This window comes from Myotis davidii, unplaced genomic scaffold, assembly GCF_000327345.1.
Source record: "Myotis davidii unplaced genomic scaffold, ASM32734v1 scaffold77, whole genome shotgun sequence".
Taxonomy (NCBI): Eukaryota; Metazoa; Chordata; class Mammalia; order Chiroptera; family Vespertilionidae; genus Myotis; species Myotis davidii.
The window spans coordinates 6383786-6395387 of NW_006289713.1; the positions used below are offsets into that span (position 1 = coordinate 6383786).

At 40.0% G+C, this 11602-nt stretch overlaps 1 protein-coding gene across 1 annotated transcript; it reads left to right on the forward strand.

Moving 5' to 3' along the window:
* Positions 1 to 2094: 2094 nt before the first annotated feature.
* On the forward strand, positions 2095 to 11239 carry HSDL1 (hydroxysteroid dehydrogenase like 1). Its single transcript, XM_006762244.2, has 4 exons — positions 2095 to 2327; positions 2962 to 3407; positions 3621 to 3848; positions 9609 to 11239. Exons 1-4 carry the CDS (start codon positions 2108 to 2110, stop codon positions 9705 to 9707), a joined length of 993 nt encoding a protein of 330 aa, XP_006762307.1. The 5' UTR covers positions 2095 to 2107; the 3' UTR covers positions 9708 to 11239.
* Positions 11240 to 11602: the final 363 nt, after the last annotated feature.

An 11602-nucleotide genomic window follows, 5' to 3' on the forward strand; every position in this document is an offset into this window, starting at 1 on the left:
ATTTTAAAACCCCCCCCCCCTGCTTATCTATTTCTTCAGTTTTCTGTCATATTTCCTTTGTATATTCTATTGGTTTGTAATTTGGACTAGAAATGTTAATATTCAACATGTGTTCTAAGGTATATTCAATAATTTTAAACTATTTTATGTGCCTTTTAATCACAATACAGTGTCATCTTATATAATAAAAGCCTGATATGCTTAGTGTCTGGTCGTCTGGTCAGCCATTCAACCAATCAAAGCGTAATATGCTAATGATATGCTAAGGATGCTCAACCACTTGCTGTGACATGCACTGACCACCAGGGGACAGATGCTCCAACCGGTAGGTTAGCTTGCTGCTGGGGTCTGGCCAGTCAGGGACTGAGCGAAATGGGCCAGACATGCCCTAGAGCCCTTCCTTGGTCCCTCCCTGGCTAGCCAACCTCCTGCATCCCTTCCTGGCCCCTATCATGCATTGGTGGGGTCCCTTGTCCTGGCCTGCGCCCTCTTGCAATCGGGCTGAGGGACCCCCCCCCCCACACACACACCAAGTGCATGAATTTTGTGCACTGGGCCTCTAGTTCTTATATAAACACATTCTATTTGTGGTTATTTTCTCCTGCTTAGTTGAGAACTTGGGTTGAGCTCACATTGTAATAAAAAGGGAGGGAATTCACTCATTGTTCCTTATACTTATGGCAAGTTGTGCTGCTATTTTGGGGTATTTTCTTAGTTTCAGGATTTGCTTTTTCTATTTCAATGGGATTTCTATAAAAGAGATTAAACTCAGATTAAACTGGCTTAAAATCAGTTTTCTGTTATATAATACTAGAGGCCCGATAGAGGAAATTTGTGCAAGAGTAGGCCTTCACAGCTGCAGTGGCTACCTCGATCCCTCCCTCACAGCTGGGGCAGCTGCCTGGATCCCTTGGCTGCAGCCCTGGCTTTGCCCGGAAGGTCGTCTGGAAGGATGTCCAGACGGCTATTTGGTCAATTTGCATATTATGCTTTTATTATTACAGATATATTAATATATCTTGTATTAGTATATGCTGTGTTCTTGTATTTGTGTATATCTGAGTTCTCTGTAATTTCATTGTAGTCTATTCTAGTCTGTTTGATATTTTGTCCCTTATTGATAGTGCAGTTGGATCAGTGGCTCCCCAGGTCGAGTATAGGATGAAGTTCATCAACCTTGGTCATGCCTGCCTTTGTCTACCTCTGCAGGTTGTCTCTAATTGCAGGCATATGTATACCAGTTCATATGGCATTTAAAACTGTTTTGTTAAATGTCTGTCTCTTCTCCTAGCTACAATTATTTAACTCATCTTTGAGTCCTTAGCATCTGTCACAGTACATGGAATATAGTAGGTGTGCTATAAATGTTTGCTATGTGGATACTTACAAGAGTTATATTGGACTTCTCTTTCCTCAAACATAAAGGGTCAAAGATAATGGTATACAAATTCACCTGGGCAAATGGAGTAAGCACTTCTCCATCCATTACAGCCATTCTCATTTGAGAAAACCACTTCTTTAAGTTTGGGGAGTATTTCTTTTCAAATATACATTTTTGGATATTATTTATGTAAAAGTTTATTAAAGCTTAGTTTTGCCTCACCTGGATTATAAACTTTTTGCAGCCAAGGCCATGTCTTAATTTTACTTCTGTTTCTTCTTCGTGTCTACATGGGCAGTAGGCTCTCTGCACCTGCTGATTATGAATAAAGCAAAGAAATAAATGTCCTTCTCATCTGTTATACGAATTAAAGTCTGGGCATGTCATCATACTGAGCTTGAAGCTTTTTTAGGGTACAGAGCATATTGTGTTTATCTCTGTATCCACAACATGGAGCACAGTGCCTGAATTTTAGTAGGAATTTGGTAACTCTTAGTAGTTATGTTGACTGATCTCCTTGGAAGAGAAGAAGCTTATAAACTACAAATGTTAATGAGATCATAACTTGCCTGGATCCATGGGCAACATGGATTTGAACTATTACTGTTATTTGAATGCAAAATTGTTCAGTTCTGATGTCCTCAGCTCTTTTTCTTCACCCAGACTGTGCATGTTCCTTTAACTTACTAAGCACAGAACTCCTGTTTCCCTTCCCTGCAGGCTGCCATGGCTGCTGTTGACAGCTTCTACCTCTTGTATAGGGAAATTGCCAGGTCGTGTAATTGCTATGTGGAAGCTCTAGCCTTGGTGGGAGCCTGGTATACAGCCAGAAAAAGCATCACTGTCATCTGTGACTTTTACAGCCTGATCAGGCTGCACTTCGTCCCTCGCCTGGTGAGCAGAGCAGATCTGATCAAGCAATATGGAAGATGGGCAGTCGTGAGTGGTAAGCTATGGGATTTCAATCCTTGTCTAATCTGAAATCTCCTGTTTGTATTTTAAGTTGGGTATATTATTCAAGGAGTTACTAAATTTCATGGGAACTTACTGATTTAAAAAAAACCCTTATTATTTGTTATTATGTTCACATTTTCTTACTGCCATCACCTTGGAAGAATCTTCCTTTGATTTTTGTCTTTATTCTGCTCTCTCTTATTCCCAGTGTTGCTCCAGCCCCACCTTCCTACTCCTTGCTGGAATTCCTTTTTGCTCTGTTTTGAAATTGTCCTTACAAACTGTCACCACGTTCAGAAAAGCTTTCCTTGTTTCAAATATCATTGTAATTTATCATTTCCCGGCACTTATTCAAGCCAGATATATGTTTGAAAACAGTTTCCTACTGTGTTTCATGAACTTGGTGAATGGAAAATAACTTTTCATCTACCTGTCAGGGTGTCTGGGAGAGTGTTTGATACATAATATGTATTTTCATATTATGACATTGTTCTTGACTGGTCAGTATTAGAACTTGCTTTACTTCTACTGTGATTCTTTCTCTGAGTAAGCAGAAATGCTAAATGGGGTATTTTAAAGATCTCACCATGAAATGAGTGTGCTCACTGTTCCTGGTTGTATTGTAGGTGCAACAGATGGGATTGGAAGAGCCTACGCAGAAGAGTTAGCAAGCCGTGGTCTCAATATTATCCTGATTAGTCGGAACCAAGAGAAGTTGCAGATGGTTGCTAAAGACATCGCTGACACCTACAAAGTGGAGACCGATATTATAGTGGCAGATTTCAGCAACGGCCGTGAGATCTACGACCCCATTCGAGAAGCCTTGAAAGACAAAGACATTGGCATCTTGGTAAATAATGTGGGCGTGTTTTATCCCTACCCTCAGTATTTTACTCAGGTCTCCGAGGACAAACTCTGGGACATCATAAATGTAAACATTGCTGCGGCTAGTTTGATGGTCCACATAGTGTTACCGGGGATGGTGGAGAGAAAGAAAGGCGCTGTTGTCACTATCTCTTCTGGCTCCTGCTGCAAACCAACTCCCCAGCTGGCTGCCTTTTCTGCTTCAAAGGTAATGTATTCCTGATTGGAAATGAGATCTCAATGCAATAGGACATTTATTACAATGGTTTGGCTCAATCTGTTGAGCTCTTTGTCAGCAACTCATGTTTGCTAATGCTGTATTTTTTTTTCCTGAAATGATTATAAGCAAGCCTCATTTTCTCCTGAATTTTCTTCCAAGTTCCAAAAAATTAAAAGTCTTTCTCCTGCTCCTTTTTAACAGGCTTATTTAGACCACTTCAGCAGAGCATTACAGTATGAATATGCTTCTAAAGGAATCTTTGTGCAGAGTCTAATCCCATTCTGCGTGGCTACCCACATGACTGCCCCTGGCAGTTTTCTGCACAAGTGCCCATGGTTGGTGCCTTCACCAAAAGTATACGCACATCATGCCGTTTCTACCCTTGGCATTTCGAAAAGGACCACAGGATATTGGTCCCATTCTATCCAGGTAACAGTATGCCTTCACTTTTGTAATTAGGTTAATGCAATCCTAAACCTTCCTAAATGATACATGGGAATCTGACTGAAGCCTCCTGCTAAAAGATGAGAATTGCTAATTCTGATTCTTAAACCTGACACTTTTTTTCTTCCTCAGCAAAAAAAGTAAGGGTTTATTTTTAGGAAGTGGCCCATGCCTGAAGACAGGTGACCTAATGCTCAAAGATCTGGCTCCAAACCTGATACTATTAATGGTTCTGGTTAAGTCACTAGATTTTCTTTTGTGGGATTATTTAAATCATTCAAAAGTTTAACCTATTTGACACCTAAGAGATGAAAGGTGCTCCTTTAATATAAGTAGATGGTAGCCATATAAAATACTAAGAATTTAGATGAGAATTTAAAAATGCAAACATTCTTGTAATGCTTGAGTGGGTACCTCTAAGTCAATAATATGATCAAAAGACAAAGTCACAAAGGTCTATTTCATGTGACACAGTTGTCACATCTCAGTAATCTCTGTATATTCTTGGACTCATTTGTTTAAGCATAGAATTATTTTTTTTTAGTTTATTCTTCAGGCATGACAAAGACTTGGGTCTTTAGTGTTTTAAAGAATAACTTTGTTAAATATTTGAAAATATGATTCTAAGTATTAGAGAACTCATAATAATTTATTATAATAGACACTTGTCTCTTTATCTGGCATAATAAGTAGATGTACCCTAGTTTAGAATTCTTTTTTCTTTAATATGTAGAATTTTCTTAAATTATCAGCAGATATTTGGGGAACTCTTTAATAAAGATTATCAACTTTACCAAGACAAAATAAATAGATAAGTAAATCAAGAGTAAATTTGTACTTTTCTCAAAAGTTTTGGCTGTAAGTTTTTTTAATAAGAAACAGTTTTATTTAAGTGGTTATTTCCAGGTCCTTAATTACTGGAGAAAAACAGAGAAACCTAAAATAATTTTCCAAGCCATTGACCATTAAGTTTCCTGAGAAATGAAGATACAATAAAGATGATGTTTAGATGCAGTAGATATTTTGACTGCATTTATAAAACACTCACATTTTAATTGCAACTATACTTTATTCACATTGATGGGCTTTTCTGGAGAATGTAGATTTTTTTTTTTCTGTCAGAAATCCTATTAAGCTAATTTAATTCCTAGAATAGTTTTCTATGGAAAACTTAAAATTTTCCACTTTTTTCTATTTTCATTTTTATTTTACTCAAATTATTTTCAACATTATTAATTTTTTTTTTCAGTTTTACAACAAATATTTGATTCATTAGTAGCTGTTTTGTCCATAGCAGTTTTCTCTGGTAGCTTTTGTTGTCGTGACTTTTTCTTTTTTTTCTCTCTCTTAAAATATATTTTTATTGATTTCAGAGAGGAAGTGAGAGGAGAGAGAAACATCAGTGACAAGAGAGAATCATTGATCGGGTGCCTCCTGCATGCCCCCTACTGGGGATCGAGTCAGCAACCTGGGCATGTGACCTTGACCAGAATCGAAACTGGGACCCTTCAGTCCTCAGGTCAACGCTCTGTCCACTGAGCCAAACCGGCTAGAGCGTGACTTTGCTTTTATAATTATTTTCTCTGACTCCATTTTTCTCAGATTGCAAAGATCTAAATTTTGTCAAGGTTTCAATTTCTGTCTTTAGCTTATAAAAAATTTACTGTGCGAAGTTTGATATGCTAAACATACCATGAAAAGTTTTGTTTTGTGCTGTTTATTCCAGTTAGTCTTATATGTTATTAATTAAATAAGAATGATGGGCTAACCGTATTTCTTGACAAGATAGGCGAGAGATTGAACATGAGGGGTTGAAGGAAAGGAAGAAACACATTCTCAGGTTCTTGGTTCCAGAACCTCAGTGGAGGTTACTGCCACTTACTCGGGTATCATGCGAGGAAGAGGTCAGGCTTTGGAGAAACAATACGAGTTTTACACATGCTGGATTTGGAGGGCCTGGGAAATAGTTAAGAGAAGTGGAATCGGCAGCTGCATAGGTGGGAGCTCAGGTGAGAGGTTTGTACGGAGGTATAGGCTTACTGGTCATCAGTGTTTAGCTGGATGATACGCTGTGGGGTTGGTGATATTATCCAAGGAGAGTGTGTAGAGGAGAAAAGATGGCCTGGTCAGAGACTCAAGGAACTCCAACATTCCAGGGAAGGTGGACTGAGAAGGGCAGCCAGCGAGGTCAGTAGGAGAGGAGGAGAGTGGAAAATGGATGTGAGGGTTAGAGATAGTTTTCAGGTGGAAGGCATAGTCATCAGTGTCACATGGTGCCATCTGGCCCATAGCATAAGGACCAACATATGTCTGTTGGGTTTAGAATCTTGGAAATCCTCGATGAAAGCAGTTTTGGAGGCATTTTAGGGAGCAGCTGTATTACAGTGGGTAGGTGACTAGAGAGAAGATGGGGATATGGAGACAGTGTGCTCAAGATTATAAGGCTGTAGCCTGGCTGGTGTGGCTCAGTGGTTGATCGTCAGCCTATGAACCAAGAGGTCACTGGATCAATTCCCATTCAGAGCACATGCCCAGGTTGTGGGCTTGATCCCCAGCAGGGGGCGAATCAATGATTCTCATTATTGATATTTCTATCTCTCTAGCCCTCTCTCTAAAATCAATAAACATATATTTTTTGGGGGGGAGGGGATATAAGGTTCTACAGACAGTGGACTGGGTCCAAAGGAAGGAATTCTGTTTGCTATTTAATCTATGCAAATCAGCAGTGACTTGACTGTAATTTAATGCTGGAGGAATGGGGTAAGTGGAGAAGAGCTTAGAGATGAGAAAGCTGTTGATTCCTGGAAGGGGGAGAGTAAGGCTGAAAGCACAAGTAGAGGGGAAGTGATGTGAACTTAGGAAACAACTAGAAAGTGAAGGAGGAGAGAGGAGAGGCTGGGAGTCCACTTAGAAGTTGAGAAACCCGGTCTGATGGCCCCTGTGAGGTGAGGGTGAGGTGGAGGGAGTGCGGGGTTGAGAGAGTGAGGTTTGAAATAATAATTGTGAAGAAAGGGGAGTGAGGTGCCTGGGGACCCATCAGTGGCTGGCTGAGCAGAAAAGAGGCCTGAGTGATGGCGGGCCTGAGAATCGATGGTGCCTTCAGCGATGCGGCTTTTCTCTAGCAGCACTCAGCAATTCATATGCATCTATTACCCGCCTTGAAGCCACTTCAAAGAGGGCATCAGAAGTAATTTCACAGAGCACATTTCTGAGTTTGTGTGGACAGAGGTTATGTTTGACAGGCTTGCACAGAGGTTAGGGAGCAGGTTTTCTCACCCCTGACCCCCGCCTCAGCCTTCCTTACGCATGTCTTCATTTCCTTACATGCCTGTGAAACAGCATTTCTGAACAGGAGCAGTTAGAACTGACACACAACCATGACATCTTTGCTTTCTCTCATATAATGTAGCAATTGCATCTTATGTGTATTATGTTAATTGTCTTAATAAAGATTTGCAAGCAAAAACTAAAAAAAAAAAATGATTTGGACTTTAAAAACAGCTAGAAAGGAGTCGAATGTATTTGTTTTCATTGTTCACTAGTTATTAATGTTGATTTGGGAGCATTTCTTATTTCCGGAAGTGGCATTAGGCAATATTTGATTGTCAGCTTTGGAACACATAGTAAGCCAGACAGAAAAGGAGGGCCTTTCCTTCATAGCTTTCTGTTTGTGATCCTTGACATAAAGGCCAGGAACATGCTGGCGTGTGTGTGGCTGAAAAAACAATTCATTTGACAACTTGAGCAGTGAGTTTCTTGCCTGTGAACATGGAGACTGTGTTCCAGGTGACAGGAAAGCTCCGGGGAAAGGGGAGTAGAGTGGGAGAGTCTGAGCTCTCCGACTGGCTCATGGTCCTTTCTGAATGTCTATCTACTTCGGATGTATTTGTTCACACATACGCTGTGTGTTGCTGTTGGGAAGAGAACACATGGCATGGAGGGGAGTGGTGGAGCTCTGTGGAGATGAGAAACCCCTTGGGCTGCATATTGAGATGTGGGTGAGGGTCCGGGAGCCAGGCTGACAACTGTGTCGGAGGAGGACCAGCTCCACTCTTAGGCCTGGACAGACTGGTCAGGAGTCCCGAGCATGCACAAAGCCTTACAGAACCCGAAATCCACCCCTCCTCTCTCTTGTAGACAAACTCACACTCGCACCCTCCTCTTCACTGTGGCCCTTCTCTGCAGTTTGGAGTGCCAGAGACTTGGCATTCTTTCCTGTGACCGTTGTTCTCAAAATAGGCAACAAGTCAGCCCCTTTGGTCTGTCTGTCAGTACCCAGGGGATGCAATTCTCCCCTTCTCTTCCATTAGCTCTCTCCACCAAGCTCTTTCCACCTGCTTCCCAGGAAGCTAAAACCTCATTGGGATGAGCTAGACAAGATGAGCCAGTGACGTCTCCAAGTGCAGCACCTTAGGAAACTGTGAAAAACACCTTGATGCTGGTCCCCTGCAATAGACAATGGTCATGGATGGACATTGAAAACAAGCAGATTTTTAGATGCTGATTCTTTCTCCATTGAATAAAGATTGAAGAAAAATGTACTTTGAAGGGGGATCCAGTTATCTAGTCTGTCTCAGGTGTCTGTGTGTTTGCGACCTACTTACTGGGTCCTCCTCCAGGACCAAAAGCTGACTTCTCTCATCTCCATGGATTCAGAATCTTTTACTTTAGGACAGCAGCTCCAAGGAGGAATATCCAAGCATTTCCCTCCATGAAATCCTAGCTGTTTAAAGAAGTCCAGAGACCTTAGTCCTTCCCCCAGAAAGTTACCCATGGCTCCAGGCCAAATACTGGGCTCCTGTCTCTGAGGTGGTCGTTTGGGGCTTCTGTGGAATCTGCTGTGAGCAGCTGTGGCTCCCGACTGTCTTCCTGCAGTTCACCACTCTGGGACCCCCTCCTTATTTGGTGTGGTTCCCTGGAGCTGCACAGTAACCTAGACTAGAATTTCAGCACTTGCTGGGGGTCTGCCCATTTCCCTTCCTTAATGTGCAGTGTTAGAACTTTCACGCAGTATAACGTCTATTCTGACAAATGTGCCACTATAGTGCAGGGTTTCTCCACCTCAGCACTATTGGCATTTGGGGTTGGATAATTGTCGTGGAGCTGTCCTATGCGTTATAGGATGTTCAGCCCATCCTTGACGTCTGCCCACTAGATGCCAGTAGCACCACCACTCCAGTTGTGACAACCAGTAATCTTATAACCTTGGGGGAGGGGGAGCAAAATGGGCCTGGTTGAGAACCTGGTAGCAGAACATCAGCTGGACTCCCTGGATCCCCAAGCCATCCTCATCACATCTCAAGACAGTGTACTAGGGTCCTAGTGTTTTTTATTCAGTTTTCTTATTTAACTTGGCTCCATTCTGCCTCTCAAACCTGTTTGCTCACATAGCACTAACGTTTATCTATTATAGCTGGCTTTCCTTCTGGAGTTTATAATTCTTAAGCAAATTAACACACTGTTCTTATCAAGTAATGATGGAATCCTATTATTGCATGTAGGTGTGCCCCTCCTCATTAGAGAAAGGGGATGGATGGGTGGTGATCATATTTCTATTCCCATAGGTCTAACATATGGTCTTATGCTAAGAAGGTGCTAAGTACAGTAGCACCTAAAGTCTTTTTCCTTTTTAGTATTTAAAGTGATCAGTGATATTTGTTGGATTAAATAAGATGCTGATCTGTACATTTCAGTGTCAGTGGCTTTGGGTTCTAATCTTTTAACCTTTTTCTCTTCCATTTTTAGTTTCTTTTTGCACAGTACATGCCTGAATGGCTCTGGGTGTGGGGAGCAAATATTCTCAATCGTTCTTTACGTAAGGAGGCCTTATCCTGCAAACCCTGAAACTGGATGATGGTTTGGGACGCTTTGCCAAGTCATGGGAACCTACAGTATTCTGACATTTGGAAGAACACATTTAATTTATCTTCTGTATTTTCTTTTGTTACTGATGACTTAGCATATTGTTGGCTCATCATTTGCAAAGCAAACATAATACTTGTAGAGAATGTTGTGGAAAAACTCAAGGGCCAAATGAATGGTACAGAGTAAATAATGACTGAGTCACAAGAACTGATTGAGGAAACTTAAATTTCAATGCTTTTTTCCCCTAAATTGTTCAAAAGTTGTGTGGTTTATGTTGTTCTAGGAGTTACAGCAATCTGGTACTGAAATATAACATGAGTTGTGACCTCTTAAAATTTCAGATGGTTTTTTTAAGGGAAATTATGTCAGTAGGTGAATTATAGTATTGGTTTTCAAATGTTCATCAGGAAAGACTATTTAAAAGTGTTATTTTATAAGATGGCTGGTATGATCAGCAGTAGAAACCTGTGTGTGTTAATATTGTGTAGCTCTAGTTGTCTATCTGTATATGAAAATGCTGCTTTTCAACTGATATTTCATTAGAGAACCATATGTTTATGGATGTGTGTATCTGGGTAACTTTATGGGTAAGTTACTAAAAATTTTTTTTTTGTTAAGCTGGTTTATTGTGGAACCTTACAGGGTATTAAAGTTCTAGATTATTTCTCTTTATACTAAACAATCTTACCCAATTTTGTGCTATTGGCTTGCCAAGTATAATATTACTTACACCATCCGTTTTTTTAACCTACCATGGAATTAATTCATTCCTAGATTTGGATGTGTAATGACTGACTGTTGGTAATCTGTTGATTTATAATTATTGTGGATAAGTAGTGATTTCTTAGCCTATGACCCATTTTATAACTAAAATTTAGCCCTATAGAGCTTGTTATATCTGGTTTTCATACACTTTTCTATGTAATATTATTTAATTCCAGTAGCATTATTGGTGTAAACATCAAGTATTTATGAAATTAGTAGTTAAAATATGGACAAATGTGTGTGATATGTATTGTATCTGTTGAAATAAGTTAGAAGCTCATTCTTGGTTCCTGTAATTACTTTATGCATTACAGTGAATAGTTTTATTGGTGTGAAGATAATTATGCATAGTCCCCCACAATATGGGTTAGCATTGAAAGCTACTGTGAAATGTTTTTGGTTCAGGTCCTATAAAGCCAAACATTTTCAGGACCACATACGTAGTGCTTGACAGTTGTAAATCACTGTATGGATATGACAGTGTGTGCAAAGTAAAAATTTGGAGTTTAATATTGGGACACTGATGCAGAAGCTAGTAAATTTTTGAAATCAGGACTTTTATGGAATTGTTTTCTGAGATGATGTTCCATTATGAGTAGGTCTAAGCATGCTTTCATGTTATACTCACAGTTTTGCCAGTGACTTTGCTTCAGTATTTTCAGATGTGACTTGGACTCAGTTCAGAAGCTCTTCCACTTATAGATCATGCCTTCATCACATAAGAGGAAGACATTCAGATGTGAAAACATACACACTAATGGCACTACATAACTAAAGGTATTGATGGAGCTAGTTTAGAGCCTTTATTTGGTTACATTTGACATTTTCCCTCACCCAACAATTATGGTCATTAAGACTAGAAAAAATTTGATGTCCTGCCACATTGACCTGAACTTTGACATGTAATAAGCAGCAGCAATGTAATGTAAAAAGTACCATATTTATACCTGTGTTATGTGGTACAGCACCGTCTTATATTTGTAGATTAGGTATTGAATCATAGTTACATGATGAGAATAAATAAACCATGTCAGTGATGTTTTAAAAATTCTTTACTTGGCAGGACGTATGTAAATAAGCTTATTGGTGCAAAGTTAGTGAAAGATCAA

What these genes read in the sequence shown, in the direction of transcription:
- HSDL1 (XM_006762244.2), top strand. Translation starts at nt 2,108, where the DNA reads ATGGCTGCTGTTGACAGCTTCTACCTCTTGTATAGGGAAATTGCCAGG. An exon ending in CTGCCTTTTCTGCTTCAAAG is followed by an intron (nt 3,408 to 3,620) that starts GTAATGTATTCC and finishes CCTTTTTAACAG; the next exon opens with GCTTATTTAGACCACTTCAG. An exon ending in ATTGGTCCCATTCTATCCAG is followed by an intron (nt 3,849 to 9,608) that starts GTAACAGTATGC and finishes TTCCATTTTTAG; the next exon opens with TTTCTTTTTGCACAGTACAT.